Source organism: Aulonocara stuartgranti (genome assembly GCF_965226115.1).
Source record: "Aulonocara stuartgranti genome assembly, chromosome: 5".
Taxonomy (NCBI): Eukaryota; Metazoa; Chordata; class Actinopteri; order Cichliformes; family Cichlidae; genus Aulonocara; species Aulonocara stuartgranti.
Genome location: NC_138943.1, coordinates 40,451,789 through 40,475,092, shown reverse-complemented (window position 1 = coordinate 40,475,092; position 23,304 = coordinate 40,451,789). Strand labels below are relative to the sequence as shown.

Sequence of the window (23,304 nt, the reverse complement as noted above, 5' to 3'; positions counted from 1 at the left end):
TAAGTCACTCGGATAACTTAAAAATGTAATTGTTTGCCTTTTTTCTGTGTTTTATTTGTTCCGGAGTAAATCGGTTTGGCTGAGATCAAAGTTATTAGATTATTAGATTAAATGCAACTTTATTAATCCATCGGGTGGGTTCCTCCGGGGTTTTCACACAGCTGAATAAACGTCAAACAGAAAATTGATTAAACAGAAGTGTGAGACGGTCGAGAGTTTGCTCCAGTGTCCTGTAATATTTTAGATAGCAAGGAGCAGACGGCGAGTTTATTAAACTCCACCCACACAGCGGTGACACAGATCTGAAGGCTGGACCATCCCATTTCATAGCCTCGCACTTCTGGCCTTCTCGGTCTTTGCAGGACCCGGCCCACGTAGGCCAGGAAGGCCGGGTCCTCCGAAGGATGCGGCCGACGTTTTGGGACACAGCTACAGACACACAAGAAAAGCCAGAGAAACAAAGACAAATCCAAAGAATCCATCATACTGAGTCAAAGTGATCACAGGTCTGCTTTGTTGGAGCCTTCAAAGTGGAACATGTGGACTGTTCCTTTATTACTACCACTGAAGGCCACGCCCCTCTGCTCATGTGATCACGTGGTTTGTAGGAACGCTCCTCTTCCTCAGAGGATCCACCTGTGCTTCCTCTCCGCTCTCCTCCACCTGTTACAGTGAGGGAACGTCCTCCATGATGGAGGAGCTGCTGGAAAGTGCTGAGAGCTTCCTCCAGAGTGAGACCTCTGTCACAGTTCAGAGGATCTATGAACTGATCGATCAGCCATCAGAGGAGTTGGATCAATGGAGCTGCTTCTGTTCCTGATGTCCCTGTTTGATCCTGGACCTGAACTCTCCCTGCAGAGGAGACACACACGACACCTGCACTGTACTTGGTGACTTTAAATATGTTTTGCACATGGACTTAGCTACGATTGAGCATGCTATATTTGATGTGTTTTCTAAATATATTTTTAGATTTAAGCCTTACTCTCAGACAATTAACACCACTGAAGCTGAAACTGAGGCAATAAATGGCTCCTTTCCATGCAGAGGAGTAGCTGCTCTACTCTGACCACCTGCTCCTCCCCTTATATCTAAGGCAGAGGCCAGCCAACCTCTGGAGAATGCTGATTGACCCCTTTTACGGTGCTTTGGGTATCTGACTATGATGCCTCCTGGGTGTCCAGAGGGTTTAGGGGCATGAGGAGGCCCCAGGGAGGAAGCAGGATTTGCTGGAGTGATTATATGTCTCGGCTGGCCCGGGAACGCCTTGGTGTTAACCTGGAAATGCTGGAGGAGGTGGTCAGGGAGAGGGAAGTCCGGACTTCTCTGCTTAGGCTGCTCGCCCCACAACCCTGTGGGGTGCTGTGGGTGCAGGGGGCAGTGCCAGGGGAGGATGGCTAAGATGGCTGAACATTACTCTGTCACAGTCCTGGGTTGGTGTTTGTTTTAGATGTTATCATGGCTTTTTGACTACTAGTGTTTTAGTCTGTGTTTAGTATTTTTACTTCTTGGTTTGTGATTTCTTGTTCTTAGGTTTTGGTTCCTGAGCCTCTCAAGTCAAGTGTAGCTTTAGTTCTGTCTTCATGTTTTTTCTTGTTCCAGTCATTTCTCTAGTAACTCTTGTCACTGTGTCCTGTATCTAGTCCGTGCTTCTGTGCTCCTGCTTTTGTTTTTCCTTCGTTTCTTGAGTTTAGCTAAGTTTCTAGTTTTTCTGTTAATTTCCTATGAAAGTATTTCTAGCGAATGAAGCTACGCTTTAAGTTTCCATCTGTGAGCCCTTCATTTGGGTCCTTCCTGCATGTCACACAGCACATCATGACAAACTCAAAGAAACACTCAGTTTTCATCAGTCAGGTTCTGCTGTGTCCTAATCTTAGAGTTTTGATAATGGTCTATCTGTGAACTCACACCACTGACATGTTTGCTGTTTTGTCTCCCTGCTTCCATTTAGGCTACAATTTACTAACATAGCAGCTCTTTTCTGGTGCGTCACAAGTTGCCAACACTACCCATTTATAATTCCCTAATTGAAGCCAGAGCAGGTTAAATTCATGCTATATGTTACCATGGTAATTTACTGTTAAGTAAACCAACACACACATCTACACACACCGACTCAGAATGAAGAGAAACACACATATGAACACATCTGCACTCGTTGATTGAGTGAGAAATGACACACACACACACGCACAAGTCGAAATGCTGATTCAATTCACTGAGAAGTGATCCACACACACACACACACACATGCTTGTGCAATGAAGAGTGATCCACATTTTGTGATTGAGATTTAATTGTGTCAAGAGATTTATTCTAAAGACACTTCTTCAGCTGAGAATCTAAAGGTAGAAACACACAGACGCTGCAGCTTTTACTTGCAAGGGCATGATCACAGAACGCTCCCACCAGAGTGGGGCCCTGTGATGTGCGCTCTGTTCTTGCACTTGTCTTTATTTATATACAAAAGTAATACAACAGTGAATACATCTATTCATAGGCAGAGGGATGTTAGTGTGTAGGGAGTGTGTATGTGGTTCTGAAGGACGTGGCCCCTCTTCTTGTTAGTGCAGATAAAAGTGTCCAGCTCTCTATGGGGCGCCGTTTGTAAAGTGAAACATGCTGAAATTAATGACAACATTGTTCCACATTTAGCTCAAAACCTTACAAAAACATGTTTTTTCGAGTAATTTTTTACAACATTTAGTAAAATATTTGTAACTTTTCATCAAATGTTAAATATTAAATCTAAATATTATATTTAAATCTAAATGTTAAATCTAAATGTTAAATGTTAAATCTAAATGCTAAATGTTAAATCTAAATGCTAAATGTTAAATCTAAATGTTAAATGTTAAATCTAAATGTTATATTTAAATCTAAATGTTAAATATTAAATCTAAATGTTATATTTAAATCTAAATGTTAAATATTAAATCTAAATGTTAAATCTAAATGCTAAATGTTAAATATTAAATCTAAATATTAAATGTTAAATCTAAATCTAAATATTATATTTAAATCTAAATGTTAAATCTAAATGCTAAATCTAAATGTTTAGGCTAATATGCAAATTTATTGCACGGATCAATGGAAATACCAAAATAAAAGCTTCCCGAAAACCTCCGGTGCAAAATTGTGTCTGTTCTCCTCACTTCTCCCCGCCATGTTCTGCTTCACTTCTTGCCTACGAGCATGTCCAGCGATTTTGCTGGACATGTGCTGCAGCGATTGTGAAGTGGAGACTGCAGCTGCTAAGAGTGCATTACTGCTGAACCTTTGGATGGCCGACAAAACGGATCTTCTGATGTTTTCAGCTAAATCGCCGGACGTGCTTTCTCATGGTCCGTGCCGGGTTATGGCTGAATTCCAGTGGAATGACGTCCCACCATAATAGACGTTCCAGCCATGTGTTGCAGCCCTAAACCTAACCTTATCCCTAACTATAACTTTATTCCTAACCTTAACCATGGGGTGGGGTCCCTAACACAAAAAGACAAGAAGTCACATATATATAGAAAGACAAGCACAGAAAGGACGGGATGTCAAAAAAGACAGGGGGTGCCATTAAAAGACAAAGACAAACAAAGAGATGAAAGAAAACAAAGAGAAAACAAGTGAAAAACAAAGAGAAAAACAGTAAGAAAAATATAATGTTTCACAAAAACTAAGAAAGAATTTTTCAAATGAAAACACAAATGGGTGGAGCTAACACAAGTATAGAAAGCCAAGGGAGGTAAACAGAAAGACAAAGACAAGACACACTGGGTCGGCCTGAAGAAGGCAAAAACATGCCGAAACGTTGCGAACGGCCCAGTGATGCTGGAGTGCACTAAAACCCTAGATAAGGGCAATTCTTTGAACCAGGGCAGGGATACCACCACCCAGCCCCATCAATGGCCCGTGCACCTTAATAACAGGTCTATTAACACAATGACAGTGAAGTTGAATTCTATTCTATTCTATTAGACTGCTTGGCGACATGAGACTGTGATAAACAGGGTCTTTAATGCAGACCTTTCAGAGATTGTAACTCATGTTTCTGCTGCTAGATGATAACAACAGGAGATGACCTTCGGGTCATGAAAGCCAGACAGGAGTGTGGGTGTAGATTATATCGCATATCTTGTCGGTGAAGCTTTAGATTTGCAGGAGGTTTCGCGCTGTGCACATCTCCTTTCCAGAGGGTTTTTTTGAATAAAGTGATTGAATATATTTTGAATACACTGAGTCAGCGTCTTCTCTGTCCAGCGTGAGGACTAAAAGAATCAGGTTGATAGAAGTATTTTGATTTTTTTAAGCTGTAATGTAAAAACCCTGTAAAACAAAAAGCAAAGAAAGGTGATATTGAGATAGATGATATTGATTCTGATGGTGTTGAACCTTGCGATCATCAGCAATGAGAATCAACAATTATGACAGGAATAGCTGTGGTTCTTGAGCTAGTGACAAACAAATTTACCTTCACAGCTGTGAAGGTCAGTATGAGGACTGATAGGAAGCTGAATGTTAAACTATCCCAAATGACACATTATTTTTTATTAAAATGAGAAATTTAGTAGAATCATCTATCATAAAGTATAAGTGACTGGCAGAAAAAGTGAATGACAAATATCTGCTTTGACATTGATTCGGCAGAGATTAGTAAGACTTCAGTGTCCTGACTTTATAAACTTCATATCGATTTATTAAATCATTTACAGTATTCCTGCAAACTGATGTTTGATCCTTTGGTGCTAGAGCTAAACCACATCCATGTATAAGAAACTATTAGAAAAGTATTTTTTTCTTCTTTCAAGAGTTAGACCAAATTAATTTTATGCTCACATTACTGGGATTTTAAATTTACAGACTGGAAAAATCAAAAGTTCTTTGTCCCCATTTATTCATCAAGAATTCTTCTTTTTAATAGTCATGGGAATCTAAATGCATAGTGATAAAAAAAAATAATGCATGCAAAGATTTAAAAATCCCATGATCACAGTTAAAGTGGCACCTGAACAATTTGAACATGTTTGTCTAACTTAAATAAATGATAGTTATGGTATGAAATCAACACATAAAGCAGGGACCAGAAGAACAAACAGCACAGAGAAGTGCGTGGTCAGCTTCTCGAAGTCTTTGAAAGTCTTCAGCAGGAACATTATTCCCAAAGAAATGTCTGTCCAAACTCTTCCGTCATTTGACAACTGGGCCGTGATGTGGTAACTGTGAAGAGTTTATCATTCATGTAATTCTCTTTATCAAACTGACTACATCGATACACATTTGTACTGGAAGAGCAATAGTGTTTGCAAAAGATTCATATTTGTGGTTGTGTAGGATTGGTTTGTGCACTTATTTGACTCATTATTATCTCTATTGGTCAAGTTAGTTGCAACAAATAACTCTGAAATTGAAACAGCTGGAATTGAACCACAGGATGAAAGACTAAGGTTACAGCTAATGATATTTCAAAGTTTACCTGTGGGAACCAACTGGGCAATACTAGTATAGTACAGCTCTGTTTTTAACTGTGATACAGGCACATCACCAGCGGAGGATTAGGAATTGTTCATAAAAAGCCAATTCCTAAATTCCTAATGTCAGAAGTGGATGCTAACTTTACAGTGACTCTTTCCAAATGCTGAAAATTGTGTAAGGACAGCACGGATCAATAACTAATAATTCCTGTCTTATGCCTAATGACAAAAAAGAGAGACCAACCTAGCTAAATGTAAACTGTTTATATGTTAAAGGTTCTAATGATGGAATACTGCAGTATCGTTAAGTTCATCAAAAAAACACGGATCATTGTTTATTGAATCTGATAGTGTGAAAAAATAGCGCCCATCAATGCTTGTATATTTAATGCGTCAGTGTTCCTGTGCACTCAAAGTGCTCCATATAGACGCTGCAGCACTGATCCCAGCAAAAGTAAACGACACACCTTCAAAAAGTGTAGGCACAAACAGGCAGACGTCTGCTCACAGTACATCTGAATCTATGTTTGTTGATAAAAACATTATGATGAAGTCCAAAAAGCAGAAATCCAAAGAGTCACAGGAAACACAAGGTGAGAGTTATCAGCTCCAGGGCTTAACATATGGAATGTCCTCAAGGAGAAACTCGTCCAAAATCACAGTGGAAAGATGACAAACATCTTATGTGATGTCCTTCTGTCTCGGTGGCCGGTGAATGTTTCTGACCACACACTTCACCATCCACTCAATGCCTTCATTCACGCCGTCCCTGTACGGAACAAGCAGATTGTTTCATATTTCTTTTAACATCTACAGAGTGTGAAATTATTTAAGACTAACATTTCATTGAAAGCAATACAAAAACACATGAAACGTTAAAACTAAGGCATTTCCTAATATACGCTCATTTTGAATTTAATACTGCTGTAGCTGCTGCCCGGACCAACAGCAGCTACTTAGCAATGATAGAAAAAGGTGAGTCTTTGAAAAATGAAGATGGGCCAGTTCACCAGTCTGCAAGCAGACAACAGTAAACAACGAGGACTGAACTCAAAAAGGTGCAAAATATTTCTTCACAGAAAGGACAAGGCTGAAAGCTCAACAGCTGGGATGTTACTTTAAAAACAGACAGAGTGGAAATCACTGCATCTGCTGAGAATTACTTGTGAAATCCACTGCATCCACTAATGTGACTTTAGACAAACAAAAACAAATGCTAATGTCTTCTCTGAGGCTCAAGCTCATTTAAGTTGGGTTGAGGAAAAGGAGGGCTGTGCAATCACATTCTGAAACATCCACCCTTGTTAAAAAAGGATGACCATCCATCTTACAGTTCAGAAGAATCTGTGATGGTGCAGTTTTCTATTGATCGTGGCACGAGGAACTTTGACCCCATTAATGCTGCTGGAAGTGCAAACCTGTCAACCATTAAAAACCTCTGGCACACTTTGAAAATGAAATGAAAACATTACAAAAAGGTCTTTTGACTATTTCCAATTAAATTTAGGATTTTAATATTTGGAAATCACCACTTTGTGGTTGTTTTTGCATTTTAAGTGAAGGGACTGTAATTAAATGTGAGAAAACGTTTGATGCAATGTTATTATTTGAATTGTTGAAGGCAGTCCTTGTCTATTAACAGATGTGATCATAAACTTAAATTGATGCAAATTTGCATTCACTGTAATTGAATCAAATAAAAACACAATGCTACATTGCATCATGTGTGAGAGCAAGCTGTTGCAAACAAAGTCATCATTTAAAACTGTTGTAGTCTTACCCTGTGAGAGCAGTGCAAGGCTGGACTAAACAGTCTCTCTTGCCAATCTTTGGAGCACAGTCACTGAAGGTTGTTTTAATGTCGGGCACCGACAAACAGTTCTGAGAAAAAGAACATACACAAGACTGAAGGCAGTGACCAAGTTCAAGATTCTAGGTCATTATTGTCAACACACACACAGTGTACAGCGTCCCGAAATGCTGTTTCACCCCAACCACCTCAATGGTGTATTTATGAGAATATAAAAAATACATCTCCAAGAGATATAAAACTAGAAATTACAAATAAATAATAACTCGCTAAATTTGGGTAAAATTAAGAGATAAGAAGGTTCTATTACTAACTATATCTATGTCCAATACACAAAGATAGGACAGAGACAATACGAAGTGGATTGTGCAGTAGGTATTGAATACCAGTGCATGTGTAATGAATGAATGCTTGGTGTGAATAAAAAGTCCAGGTACCGGTACATCTTGCTTATTAGCCAGCACGAGGAGCGGAACGCCTTCCAGTGCCTCACTGCTGATCATTTTCTCTGGAAGAGAAGAGAGATCAATCACTGATTCAATAATACAGCACTCTGAGAAAGTACCTGCACCTTTTCTGATTCCTTCATTTCTCATCTCATATTCGTCACACATTTCAGATCTTCAAACTGATCGTAATATCAGACAGATTGTCCCTGCGTCTGTGTGGCTTCCTCCCACAGTCCAGAGACATTCACTTAGTGGAGTTAGGTTAACTGGTGAGTCTAAATTGTCCATAGGTGTAAATATGAGTGTGAACGGTTGTTTGTCTCTGCTGCTGGCACTCTGTCCATAGTGTTTCGCCCTATAGTAGCTTGGATAGGCTTGAAGTTCAGACTGCCCTTCTCTGTGCCAAGCTGGTCTGGACGAATGGAAGGCTCCGTAACATGTTTTGTCTCCAAATAATTAAACAGTTTATCCTTTGCACAGAATGCTCTGATGGTATTTTGTGACAATGGTGGGGAAATAACCTTGTGGGGATAGGTTAATTGATTAATCTAAATTGTCACTAGGTGTGAATGTGCGAGTGAATGTGAGTGTGAATGGTTGTCTGTCCCTGTGTGTTAGCCCTGCGACAGACTGGCGACCTGTCCAGGGTGTACGCCGCCTCTCGCCCTATGACAGCTGGGATAGGCTCCAGCGCCCCCCGCGACCCTGAAAAGGATAAGCGGAAGCGAATGGATGGATGGATGGATGGATGGTGGGGAAATAACCTAAAATGATTTTATGCTTGTTATTCTTCTTTGCCAAAAGACATGCAGACTGCTGTTGCACTCTGCTTTGTTGTTTACGCCCCTGCAAAGTACAATTAAGGCCTAACAAAGACAACCTGAGTGTGTGTGTGTGTAATAGATTACGTCAACTATTAAAATCGTGGACAACTAATTTAATAGTCGATGTGTCGTTTGAAGCTTTGAAAGATCACAAAAGACGCAGGAATAAGTAGCAGGATTTAAGAGTGTAATAACGGACTGAAACAGAAGATGGCAGCACTGCATGTACAAGGATGCCAGCTGCCGTTAAACCCCGAAGAAGAAGAAGAAGTAGCTCTGTCCCAGAATTCATAGCGCAGCCCAGCTCAGTTTCCAACAATGGCGGCAGCTAGTTAGTTTTAATATTACTCTTATTATTCTTTCTGGGTCACAAAATAAACGTTTAACATATTTTCAGGTAAGAATGTAGCTGTGTAAACCTCAAATATCTGCTCAGTTTATCAGGACACCACATATTTTCAAAAGCGCTCCGACGTTTTCGCAGACGTCTGTTACCCACTAGCTCGATAGCTAGCCGGGGGCAAGGTCACTAGAGCCGTGAGAACAGCGTTTTCAAACCCCCCGCCGTCTTTCGCTACTCAGGTTAAATATATATGAGTCACTTAGATAACTTAAAAATGTTATTGTTTGTTATTGTTTTTCAGTATTTTATTTGTTCCTGAGTAAATCGGTTTGGCTGAGATTAAAGTTTTTACACTGAATAAACGTCAAGCAGACAGCTGATTATCAGAAGTGTGAGATGCTCGAGAATTTACTCCGATGTCCTGTTATATTTTAGATAGCAAGGAGTTTATTAAACTTCACCGAAACAATCTGCAAATTTCATTAAAATTTAATAAACTATCATCTTGTCTTTATTTTTAGTTAGCACAGACCTTACACACTTAAAGCTGTAAGCTAATGATAGTTATATAAGAGCAGATGCTGCTGGTGCAATAAGCTGTACGTTTTACGTTCAATGGATGCATGCTCTGATTAGTCGACTAATCGCAAAAATAATCGGTGACTAGTCGACTATCAGAATAATCGTTTGTGGCAGCCCTAGTGTGTAAGGCCATATATTACAGACTTCCATAATAGGGCTTATATATACTGTGATGTTTATAGTAACCGTTATGACTGCATTTCTAGTTATAAGGTTTGGGTGGAAATGATCTCTTCACACAGGGACAGGTCGATCTGAATACCTTTTTAACCTTAATAAACAAAATCTTTGTTTATTTGACCTTATTTGGCCCTGAAGAAGAGTTCTGAGATCCAAAAACCTCAAATATAATAACCTATATGTGGCAATACAAACAACTGTAGCAAACAGCATAGTTTTGTCATTTTGACTTTCAGATTAATCTACTGATCTTGAAGGCGAGGTCAGAGATCAATATTTTTAATATTTATGCAGGACTTTCTATGTGTTATATTTTCTACTTGTGAGAATCACAGTTTATATGTTCTAAGGATTTTTGTCACTTTTTGAACAATAAATCATGAAGTTTACCTTAAAAGATATCGGTGCATGCAAGCCAAATTTTTATGGATCGTTAACATGACCCCACAGTTTTTATCAGAATTCACACAAACATTTTCAAACTATCATGAAGACAGACAGAAGGTCGAAGGCGCGCACAAACACTAGCAAAAACAAAACCTCCTTGGCGGAGGGATTAAGGGGCAAGTGCTTTGTCACAGCACTATGAATGTCAGAAGAAATATCAATGTTTCCATTTTTCCATTTGTTCAGTAAATAACACAGAGACAAGAAGGTTACTCACCAAAGGCCTCCTTTGATTCTGACAGACGCTCTTCATCAGTTGAATCTATCACATAGATGACTCCATGGGATTCAGCGTAGTACTAGATACAACCATGAAGAGGAAAACACGTCACAACATATATGTATATATATATACACACACACATATATATATATATATATATATATATATATATATATATATATATATGTGTGTATATACATATATATATATGTGTGTGTATATATATATATATATATATATATATATTAGAGCTGGGCGATATGAGATTTTTTCATATCACGATATGTTTTTTTCATTTCAGGCGATAACGATATCTATCACGATATGAGCCAAATAACTATATTTGTAAGATTTAAATGTGCCGTTGCTCACAAGTAAAATGTGAAATAATCAGCAGCTTGTTTTTATTTAAATATTTATTTCCCATAATAAGTTCAACAGGGTAGATGTACTTAAGGAACATGAGACTTTTTCAGATAAAGGCAAATATTGCAAACTACACAAAAGGCAGCCGCTAAAGCGTTTAAGTTTCAAAATAGAACAAACGAAACAGACTAAACTGTCAATTCCACTTAGAAACAAAATATTAATTCTAAAAATAAATCTTAGTTTGTTTTACAGAAGAACAGACAAAACTGACTAACTTTTGTCAATATCAAATAAACTGAGAACTAAAAGGAAATTCTCAATCTCTCCTTGTTGTATAGCTGAGCTTTTCAAACAGTTTTAACAGTTACTTTAGTCTGACAAAAGCCGAATGACGAATCAGCGCTTCCAGTCAGAGACTGAGGCTACGTCCACACGTACACGGGTATTTTTGAAAACGGAGATTTTCCGTTTTCGTTTTAAAAAATAATCCCGTCCACACATAAAGGCAGAAATGAAGGAAAACGCTGCTATGAACATGCCAAAGCAGCAGGTGGCGCTAGATTCCTAACCGTGCCGAAATGTTGGCCAATCAGAAGTCTAGAAGCCTCGGTGGGAAAAAGTAAACAAAGCTGGGGCATAGAAGCAGAACCGAGTCGTATGTGTGGAGGGACAGTAACTGTGTGTATATGTAAGCATTTAAACACTGCAGAGAGTACAATTAACAGTATTGTAGAAATTCATTTCACCGAAACAATAACGTGGCGCACAGTGTGACGCATGCACCAGTTTATTGTATTTCCAGACTTGTTTTCGGCACAATTTACAGTGCACGCTACTCTGTTTTTTGTCAGACTTGAAATAGCCGAAATACCTTCACACTACGGAACTTCTATGGCTCTTCCGTTCGACAATCTCTCCGGCGTTGGAACCATCATCTGTTTTCTCTTCGGTCACGCTCGGTTGATTTTTCTAGTCGGCACACTCATTTCCTCCATTACCCGCTGGCTGCTTCCCAAACAAACACACGTGCGGCTTGGCACTTGTGCTGTACGTAACAAGTCACGCTACGTGACGCTGCGGCTGTGATTGGTTCGGCTCTGCGCTACTTAATTTGGATTGGCTGACCTTTTTTTTTTTGAGGACAAGAGCGGCGAGGTCTATCGCGATAGCTTAATTTCTCTATCGAGTAAAAGTTATATCGCGATACATATCGTTATCGTTCTATCGCCCAGCTCTAATATATATATATATATATATATATATACACATACATACACAGACACACATATACACACACGCGCACACATATATATATACATACATACATATATATATATATATATATACATATATATATATATATATATATATATATATATATATATATATATATATATATATATATATACATATATATATATATATATATATATATATATATATATCTGCCATCACAGTGGCAGATATCCAAGAAAGGGTCTCCAGTATGAAGAGTTGGACAGCACCAGGGCCCGACATGGTTCACGCCTACTGGCTGAAGAAGCTAACTGCACTCCACGAGCGTCTGGCAGCACAAATGAACCAGCTGCTAGTTAACGAGAGACACCCGGAATGGCTAACTGAAGGCCGGACGGTCCTGATCCCCAAGGACCCCAAGAAGGGACCGGTCCCCTCCAACTACCGACCAATAACCTGCCTCAGTACTACATGGAAGCTCCTGTCAGGCATCATATCGGCTAAGATGAACAGGCACATGGGTCAATACATGAGCGGGACACAGAAAGGAATTGGCAAGAATACCAGAGGCGCAAAACACCAGCTACTGGTAGACAGAACAATCAGCCGAGACTGCAAGACCAGACTGACCAACCTGTGCACTGCCTGGATTGATTACAAGAAGGCCTATGACTCAATGCCCCACAGCTGGATACTGGAATGCCTAGAATTGTACAAGATCAATGGGACCCTAAGAGCCTTCATCAGGAACTCAATGGGGATGTGGCGTACAACACTAGAGGCCAACTCCAAGCCCATAGCACAAGTCACCATCAAGTGCGGGATCTACCAAGGAGATGCTCTGTCCCCACTGCTGTTCTGCATAGGCCTGAACCCCCTCAGTGAGATCATTAACAAGACTGGCTACGGATACCGACTACGGAACGGAGCAGTTGTCAGCCACCTCCTGTACATGGATGACATCAAGCTGTATGCCAAGAGTGAACGAGACATCGATTCACTGATCCACACTACCAGGCTATACAGCAATGACATTGGAATGTCGTTCGGACTGGAGAAGTGTAGTCGGATGGTAACAAAGAGAGGGAAGGTAGTCAGAACTGAGGGGATTGAACTACCAGAAGGCAACATTGCAGACATAGAGGACAGTTACAAGTACTTGGGGATCCCGCAGGCGAATGGGAACCATGAAGAGGCCGCTAGAAAAGCTGCAACCACCAAGTACCTGCAGAGGGTCAGGCAAGTCCTGAGGAGTCAGCTGAATGGTAAGAACAAGATCCGGGCCATCAACACGTACGCCCTGCCCGTGATCAGGTACCCTGCTGGGGTAATAGGCTGGCCAAAGGAGGAGATAGAAGCCACTGACATAAAGACAAGAAAGCTCCTTACCATGCATGGAGGGTTTCACCCCAAGTCCAGCACCCTGAGGCTGTACGCTAAGCGGAAGGAAGGGGGCCGGGGACTGGTGAGTGTCAGCACCACAGTCCAGGATGAGACAACGAACATCCAAGAATACATTGGGAAGATGGCCCCAACTGACCGAGTGCTCAGTGAATACCTCAGGCAGCAGAAACCCAAGAAAGAGGAGGGAGACGAGGAACCATCATGGAAGGACAGAGCCCTGCACGGTATGTACCACCGGCAGATAGAGGAGGTGGCTGATATCCAGAAATCCTACCAGTGGCTGGACAAAGCTGGACTGAAAGACAGCACAGAGGCACTAATCATGGCAGCACAAGAACAAGCTCTGAGCACAAGATCCATAGAGGCTGGGGTCTATCACACCAGGCAAGACCCCAGGTGCAGGCTGTGTAAAGATGCCCCAGAGACAATCCAGCACATAACAGCAGGGTGCAAGATGCTAGCAGGCAAGGCATACATGGAACGCCATAACCAAGTGGCCGGCATAGTGTACAGGAACATCTGTGCCGAGTATAACCTGGAAGTCCCGAGGTCAAAATGGGAGATGCCCCCAAGGGTGGTGGAGAATGACCGAGCTAAGATCCTGTGGGACTTCCAGATACAGACGGACAAAATGGTGGTGGCTAACCAACCGGACATAGTGGTGGTAGACAAACAGAAGAAGACGGCCGTAGTGATCGATGTAGCGGTTCCGAATGACAGCAATATCAGGAAGAAGGAACACGAGAAGCTGGAGAAATACCAAGGGCTCAGAGAAGAGCTCGAGAGGATGTGGAGGGTGAAGGTAACGGTGGTCCCCGTGGTAATCGGAGCACTAGGTGCGGTGACTCCCAAGATAGGCGAGTGGCTCCAGCAGATCCCGGGAACAACATCGGAGATCTCTGTCCAGAAGAGCGCAGTCCTGGGAACAGCTAAGATACTGCGCAGGACCCTCAAGCTCCCAGGCCTCTGGTAGAGGATCCGAGCTTGAAGGATAAACCGCCCGCAGGGGCGTGCTGGGTGTTATATATATATATATATATATATATATATATATATATATATATATATATATATATATATATATATATATATATACTAGGGGTGCAACGATATTCGTATTGATATTGAACCGTTCGATACAGTGCTTTCGGTTCGGTTCGCATATGTATCGAACAATACAACATTTGTAATTTATTTTATCAACTTTCCTTCTGAAGATGCTGTCTGTGTTGAGCGCTCAGTGAATCTGCGTTCGACTACTCCGCCTAGGCTGCACTGTCGAGCGCAGATCCACTGAGCGCTCAACACAGACAGCATAGTCAGAAGGAAGAGCGCAGGGCAAGCTAGCGAGACAGAAGTTAAGCTCTCCTTTTAACATGGACCTCCCCCACCCTCATTCAGATCTGGCGTTTGGAATTATTTTGGTTTTCATGTGACGTATGACCCTGAAGGTAAGCTCATGGACTAAAGTAAAACAGTATGTTGGATGTGCCACGCAATGCTCAATTACATGGGTGGGAGCTAGCGTGTTAGCGCAGTTAGCTCGTTAACGTGTTGGCCGTCTAGCCCCACGCACGGGGTGATCGGCGGTAGCTCGTTAACGGAGATTTGCCGTGTTGTGGCGTTAAGGTCATTTCAACGAGATTAACCTGAAAGCACTAGCGGTAACACAACGAATATGACTGCACATTTACACCGACATCATCCTAGTGCAAAGACAAAAACAACAAGCATGCTACTAACTTTAGCCGAGTCATTTAGACAGCTGTTAGCACATGATTCTCCTTATGGGGACCTGATATGTTTAATATGCTGCTGAGAATATAGCCCAGAAGAAGCGGATAGTATAGCTTTTATTTTGGAAAGAGACATTTCTCTGTAATAAACTCTCTTTTCCAAAGATGAGTGATTCCTCAATCAGATACAGAGCTCGCAATATCGCTAGCCTGACGTCCTGGGGATAGCGATATTTTTCAGTCGGGCTACCAAAATCTATCTCTTCCCTGCCCGTAGGGCTATTGTAGGAAGGAAAAATATATGTCAATGCTTTTGCATTCTTTCGGAAATGTAGCTGGGTAATTATGTCATTGGCATCGGTGAGCCACTGTCAATATGTGACATATTGGTCAGGAAAGCGATTCCGCTCCCTGAAGACCAACACAGAGAGACTGAGGAGAAGCTTCTTCCCGCAGGCGATACGGTCTCTCAATCACACCACCACACAGTACTGACCCACACATATGGTTCTTACACACACACTGGACTTTCTGGACTTTGGTTTTGCACAACACTGGTCACTATATTCTTCATTTCCGGTTAATACTTGTACAGCTGCTGTTATTGTGTATATATTTATTTATATTTAGATTTCTTCATACATTCTTATATAGTTCTATATTGTGTATTGTGTATTTTGTTGTACAGTTATTTTATTTTCAACTTTAATTTATATATTTATCTGTATCTTATTCTTCCCAGTTAAATTTACCCTTCATTCTAATTTGTGTTGTACAGTTATTTCATTTTTAACCTTAATTTATATTTTATTCCTTCCTAGTTAAATTTACCCTTTTTAATTTTTCATATTTATTTCCTTTCTTATTCATAGCCTTTTCCTTTTTTGTTTTCTTTAGGTCACGAGCAGTTGTCCAAGCATTTCACTACATATCGTACTGTGTATGACTGTGTACGTGACAAATAAAAAATTTGAAATTTGAAATTTATTGAAATCGTGTTTGAATTTGCGCTTGTTTTTTTGCTTTCACTTTGCAATCGTGCGAACTGTGTATAGAGAGCGACAGCACTGATCTGTGAGTGATGATAATTTGTGCACCAATTCCTCTGACATCGTCTTATTAATCGTTAGCACATGATTCTCCTTATGCTGCTGAGAATATAGCCCAGAAGAAGCGGATAGTATAGCTTTTATTTTGGAAAGAGGCATTTCTCTGTAATAAACTCTCTTTTCCAAAGATGAGTGATTCCTCAATCAGATACCGGAGCTAGCGATTTTTTTCAGTCGGGCTACCAAAATCTATCTCTGCCCTGCCCGTCGGGCTATTGTAGGAAGGAAAAATATATGTCAATGCTTTTGCATTCTTTCAGAAATGTAGCTGGGTAATTATGTCATTGGCATCGGTGAGCCACTGTCAATATGTGACATATTGAAATCGCGTTTGAATTTGCGCTTGTTTTTTTGCTTTCACTTTGCAATCGTGCGAACTGTGTATAGAGAGCGACAGCACTGATCTGTGAGTGATGATAATTTGCGCACCAATTCCTCTGACATCGTCTTATTAATCGTTAGCTTACTATGCAAACATGACAAGTGAAATCTCCCGCAGCTTAAACATGTGAGAGGTTGATCGCGCAGAGAATCGCTGAGCTTATGTGAGTCCGTGTGTAAAAGCAGCAGGATATATATTTTAGTTCTGCTGAGCCAAATAAGACAGGTCAGGGTGAAGAAGTGACAGCCAAAGAAAAGCTTACCACAAAACGGAGAAGTTATGACAAATCAGACTATAAGGCAAAAAGAAAGTGCAGCTTTATGGTTTCATGGACAAAATAATTTCTGTGGCTGCAATATGACGAGCTAAATAACCAGGGCTGCACATAAGTGGTCCGCAGGTGTGCATTCGCTGTCAAAATAAAAAACAAGCACAAGGGTTAGGGTTAAATTTAAAAACTGTACTTTTGAGTTAAAACATATATTTATAATTTTAATAAATGACAAATTAAAAAGGCATGAACATTTTTTTTTGTATCGAAAAGATATCGAACCGTGACACCAAAGTATCGAACCGAACCGTGAATTTTGTGTATCGTTGCGCCCCTAATATATATATATATACATATATATATATATATATATATATATATATATATATATATATATATATATATATATATATATATATATCTCTGCGGTCTTAAAGAAGGCCCAACAGCGTCTCCACTTTCTGAGAATCCTCAGAAAAATGGACCTGAAGAAGGAGCTGCTGACCGTCTTCTACTGCTGCTCCATTGAAAGTGTGCTGACATATTGCATCGGTGTGCGGTTACAACAGGGCAATAGCCCTAATCAATGTAAATAGCTGACCTGACTGGATACCTCCCTGGACTTTTTAGGGGGAGGTAACAATGTTTAAAACAATAACAATAATATTTATATTTATAACAAGGTGCAATAATAATTAATGTGCAATAATAACAGTGTGCAATACACATACACGTATTCTTCTTTTTTATACTAAGTTAATATACTGTGTTGTTTGTTGCGTTGTGATGTGTCATATTGTGTCGTGTTGTGTTATATGTAGTGCCGACGTAGGACAGTTTTTCCAATTTCATTGTACTACTGTACTATGTATGACTGTGCAATGACAATAAAGAGTTATCTTATCTTATATAAATTCACGGTTCGGTTCGGTTCACTCATCTTTGGAAAAGAGTTCATTACAGAGAAATGGCTCTTTCCAAAATAAAAGCTATACTATATGCTTCTTCTGGGCTATATTCTCAGCAGCATATTAAACATATCAGGTCCCCATAAGGAGAATCATGTGCTAACGGCTGTCGTAGGCTACGTTCACACTGCAGGCGAAAGTGCATCAAATCCGATTTTTTTGACCCTATGCGACCCATATCCGATCATGGTGTGACAGTGTGAACGGCACAAATCCGATATTTTCAAATCCGATCTGGGTCACTTTCGTATGTGGTGCTGAATCCGATACATATCTGATGTTTTAGAAAGCGACTGCTGTTTGATGGTCATGTCGCATTAAATCCATCTTTTACGTCACTGACCCAAGACAGACTCCAATTATCAGCGCCGGAGAAGACATCGCAAGCGCTTCCTGGCCATCCAGTGTAGATGTTAGTGAAACTGTTGGGAAGACAACGTGAACATTTTATTTGTTCTGTATAATCTGCAGATTCTGACAGAACTCTGCAGCTATCCTTTGAAGCAGCGCTCCTCTAAAACAGCAATAAGGATCATTATTAGGTTATTTACATTATTATGTAAATAACAAAATAACTTAAAGCAAAAATTGGGAAACGTAAAGTCCGAAGTCTTTATATTAACGGCCATCAGTCAAACAATGCTGTTGGTCTGGGTCTAAACAGAGCGCGTTGTGTGTGACGTCTTCTTTTGCGCATGCGGGCCGCTTTGAGCGTTCACACTAGAGCGCGTTTGCTGTCGCATTTTATTTGTAGTGTGAACGAGCAGACAAAAAAATCGGATTTGATCAAAAAATCGGAATTGAGCATCAAGACCTGCAGTGTGAACGTAGCCTAAATGACTCGGGTAAAGTTTGTAGAATGCATGCTTGTTGTTTTTGTCTGCTTCCACTTGTCTTTGCACCAGGATGATGTCGGCGTAAATGTGCAGTCGTATTCGTTGTGTTCCCACTAGTGCTGTCAGCGTTAATCTGAAATGACGTTAACGCCACAACACGGCAAAGTTAACGAGCTACCGCGGATCGCCACGTGTGTGGGGCTGGACGGTGTCAACACGTTAACGAGCAAACTGCGCTAACGCACTAGTTCCCACCCATGTAATTGAGCATTACGTGGCACATCCGACATACTGTTTTACTTTTGTCCATGACGCGCTTACCTTCAGGGTCATACGTCACATGAAGACCAAAATAGTTCCAAAGGCCAGATCTGAATGAGGGTGGGGGAGGTTCAATTTGCCATGTTGCAACGAGCTTAGCTTCTGTCTGCTAGCTTGCGCTGCGCTCAGTGGATCTGCGCTCGACAGTGCAGCCTAGGCGGAGTAGTCGAACGCAGATCCACTGAGCTCTCAACACAGACAGCATCTTCAGAAGAAAAGTTGATAAAAATAAATTACAAATGTTGTATTGTTCGATACATATGCGTACCGAACCGAAAGCACTGTATCGAACGGTTCAATATCGATACGAGTATCATTGCACCCCTAATATATGTTTATTTGGGTTGGTGGTTGTATTCCTGAAAGTACTGCTATACTGCAGTTAGCAAAAGCCCATTTCAGAAGAGCAATTCACTGCAGTAATTGGCAAGTAATTTAAAGACCCATATTTATTTTACACAACAGGACAAAAACAACATGTCAAATTCTAAAATTAAGAATTTCATCAAAATGTAACAAGTTTGTACACTTCCAGCTCTGTGTTTGGGACTTTGTAGTTCTTCAATGTATGTTTCGGCTAATTGTCGTGTTGGAAGATAAATCAACAACCGAATGTTGCTGCTGACTGCTTTAACCTCCTAGGACCTGGCGTCCACATATGTGGACATCACATTTTGGGTTATTTAGATCAAAATACTCAATTATGCTCTACAAGGGCCTGATGTCCACTCACGAGGACATTATCCTGCTACTGTTCTATCAATTTTTAAACGAATATCCTCATATGTAGCTCTTATTTTTCTAAAGATCTGGTAATCCTTTGTATTTATGTTCATCGGGCCCCAATATGCCCAACTATCAAAGAGAAATTAAAAATGCATGCCGTGGAAGAGTTTGGGTCTTAGGAGGTTAAGTTTACTTTCAAAATCTTCCTCCTTTCTTCATGATCCCTTTCACCTTGATGAGATTTCCAGTTCTAGACACTCTGAAGCATCCCCACACCTTAATACTCCCACCACTGTGTTTAAATGTGGTGTTCTGTGGATTGTATACCTCTGCCTTCTTCCTCCAAACATAAGCAGCATCTCTAAGGCCTAAGAGTAGTAGTTTCGTCTCACCTGACCACAGGTGATACTTTCAGTATGCATAATGTTTCTCCAAGTTATCCTTAGCATACTGTCTGGCTTCAAGGTGTCTCTTCTGCAGAAGTGGACTTTTTCTTGGTGTGCAACTTCACACTCCATTCCTGCGCAGGGTCTCAGTGATTGTCTTATTTGAGACTGCAATTCGTGACTTTGCTAAGTCATTTAGTGTCTTAACAGTTGTTCAAGGGTCTTTGGCACATCTCTCATTCATTTTCTTTCCAGAGTTTGAAATCTTTTGCTTCCTACTTCTGCAAGGCTTGTTCTGTACTGTTAAGCTCTCTTTGAATTTTTCTGTGATACTTCTGGCTCCAGTTCTTGAAACGTGGATATGCTATGGTCATTGTGTATACCCATCTCCTGCTTTGTGAGCACAACAACTTTTCTTCTTAAGTCTAAACTGATTTCTTTTGTTTCTGGCATGATGCTTTCTCAAGTGACAGCTTCAACCCTTGCCTGATATTTTAATACTCAGAATAAATTAGAACATAACCCTCTGTTTTAGCTGGATTTTACAAACTTTAAAGATAACAAAGTTAAAACACAACATTGGACACTAGTGATTCGTGTTTTGGCTCAATCAAAAAGTCAGATTTTAGGGTGCTAATAATATCAAACCTGGTAATATTTTTCTAAGAAATCTGTTATTCTGTTATTGTGTGTAAACAGAAAAACAATATGCTTTCGAAAGTATTAGCATGTGTAAAAAGGCTATGTTGAAAATCCCTTGAACAACTTGGAAAATGTTGACAAAAACTTCTGCCCTCTGCAGGTGGTAAAAGGTGTTGCCAAATATATCTGTGTGGCCTGTCCAGGTGCAGTCTATGTATGCGAAACACAGTGAAAATATTACATCTTCAAAAATAGAAATACTATCTATGTTAGTGTAGAGGATGTGAAAAATTCCTCTTTTTTAACTCACTTTATCCCACAGAGACTGCAGCTCCTCCTGACCTCCCAAATCCCAGAACATTAGACGAGCCTTGCCAACATCAATTGTGCCAACTGTAAAGGAAAGCAAGAGATTCCCAAAAATGTTATAGATCAGCAGTTTAAATCAAGAACGTTCTGTGAGCTAGAAAGAAAGGTAGCATTAGAACATGAAAGATTACATAATTGCATTGATTTGTCCTTTTCTATACCATAATGGTTAAAATATGAAATTACAATTAATTCCTGCAGTTACTCATCAAAAAAGAACTAATAATCATTTTTCATTGTTAAGCAGTAATTACACACTCAAAAAGCAAGCGATTCCTGCTACTTTGACAAGGCAGGAGAAAACTGTGAAGGAGGTCATGCTGAAGCAAGCCCAACACTGTTACATTCACTTACTGTTCAGGCCAACTGTAGTGGTGATCTTGGATAAAGTCATCCCCTTGTAATTCTTACTAAACTTTGTTTTGGTCTGTTCCAGGAAAGTCTACAGACACAGAAAATAAGAGTAACCATTAGACTGGTGAATTACTCAGGTGATGAGCACTGTGTAAGTATCTGTGCATGTGTAAAACAAAATTAGCTAAACTTCAGGCAGCTCATTTGCAGGTGGTGGCCACAGACCATCACGCTCTCTCTTTCTCCTGCCTGATTTTTTCACTTTTGCTAGTGTCCTTGTCTTTGACAGGATCAAGTGGGACAGTTCATTCAGGCAGTCTAACCCCTTTAGAGTGGCACATTCATAAGTGATTTCTTATTGTTTATGCTCCATTAATGGCCAGATTGATAACCGTCATTTACTTTAATTTTTTCACCCACTTATTTAGCTCAATCATCCAGGTAAGTTAATCCGTTCTGTAACTTGGGTTTTGTCCTATTTACTGTTCATGATTTCTTGAGACAAAGAGCGATAGACCACAAAGCTAACGTAAACAAGAGAACATAACACCGCTTTCAATAATAATAATAATAATAATGGAGTGGATTTATATAGCGCTTTTCAAGGCACCCAAAGCGCTTTACAATGCCACTATTCATTCACTCTCACATTCACACACTGGTGGAGGCAGCTACGGTTGTAGCCACAGCTGCCCTGGGGCAGACTGACAGAAGCGAGGCTGCCATATCGCGCCATCGGCCCCTCTGGCCAACACCAGTAGGCAAGTAGGGTAAAGTGTCTTGCCCAAGGACACAACGACCAGGACAGAGAGCCCAGGGATCGAACCGGCGACCTTCCGGTTACAGATGCGATTCCCAACCCCTTGAGCCACGGTATGCACATAGCCAATGCTATGTGCATAACCCAGTTAACCAATTATATAACACAACATCACTTTGATACCGTTTTTCCGGCGTTATCCAGTCCCAGGATCAAAACGCAGTATTCATCCTTCTGGAACATGTACTTATATAATCCAGATAATAAAGTGTACATCTTGAAAAAAGTAAACATAAACAAAAACGCGTCCGTGTTCGCTAGTCCTAATGTTGGCTAGGTAGCTTAGCTTAGCTATGAGGCTAAACAAGCAACACGCGCCACTGTGGCTTCATAATACTCCCACTAAACATGCCTGTGTGCGAGTAGGGGTAGAATAACATGTATGCACTCATAAAACAAGTCGGAAAGCCGTCGTTTAAAAGCACACTTCTACTATGATAGTCTGAACACAATGCTGTTTCTACGTGTCACGTATCTAGGAAGTGCCACTGTATGAATTATGGGAAATGAAGTACATATGGATTCTACCACATTACGTTAGGTGACGGTGTTTTAGATATAAAACTTCGTTTCCCAGGAGGAAGTTCGAAAGCGTGTTACATCATTTTAAAGAAAAACGCAACAAATATAGAATGAATTGATTTGTTCCAGTAGCTGTAGAAAGTTCAGAACCAGAGCGTTATTAAGTGAGTGCTGACAGTCTCAATAACTGTTTGTTTTTTAATGACGTTTCATCTGTCAGCCATTCAGAAGCGAGGACCTGCAAAGACAGTAAAACATTCTCTATTACAGCGTCAATTTACTTATATTAAACCCCTGACTTCATTCCTTCACCAAGCAGTAAGTCATGTTTTACTTAGGGCTTAAATACTTATTCATTTAATGTAATGCAAATCATGGACTTCTTTTGTCTTTCGGGGGTGGGAAATATTCCATCTCTCTCTGTAAGAATAAAATGACCATGTTACCATAAAAATTAGAGACTTGTTGTTTTTTGTTTTTGTTTTTGTTTTGTTTTTTTTTTTTGGGGGGGGGGGGGGGGGGGGTTGTAAATA

The 23,304-nt window shown here is 40.3% G+C and overlaps 1 protein-coding gene across 1 annotated transcript; it reads right to left on the bottom strand.

Annotated features, from left to right (window-relative positions):
• Positions 1-5,766: 5,766 nt before the first annotated feature.
• Positions 5,767-22,735, bottom strand: arfrp1 (ADP-ribosylation factor related protein 1). The gene is made up of 7 exons (XM_082534113.1): positions 22,373-22,735; positions 21,430-21,517; positions 21,017-21,099; positions 10,315-10,396; positions 7,710-7,780; positions 7,243-7,343; positions 5,767-6,231 (listed from the first exon to the last, which is right to left on the bottom strand). The coding sequence occupies exons 1-7, from the start codon at positions 22,481-22,483 to the stop codon at positions 6,144-6,146; spliced, it is 624 nt and encodes a 207-aa protein (XP_082390239.1). The 5' UTR covers positions 22,484-22,735; the 3' UTR covers positions 5,767-6,143.
• Positions 22,736-23,304: the final 569 nt, after the last annotated feature.

Excerpts from the sequence above, each read along its gene's own strand:
- arfrp1 (XM_082534113.1), bottom strand. The coding sequence starts at position 22,483 with ATGTTTACTTTTTTCAAGATGTACACTTTATTATCTGGATTATATAAG. Across the intron at positions 21,100-21,429 it reads CACTACAGTTGGCCTGAACA|TTGGCACAATTGATGTTGGC; the intron begins GTAAGTGAATGT and ends TTTCCTTTACAG. Across the intron at positions 10,397-21,016 it reads TGCAGTCTCTGTGGGATAAA|TACTACGCTGAATCCCATGG; the intron begins GTGAGTTAAAAA and ends GGTTGTATCTAG.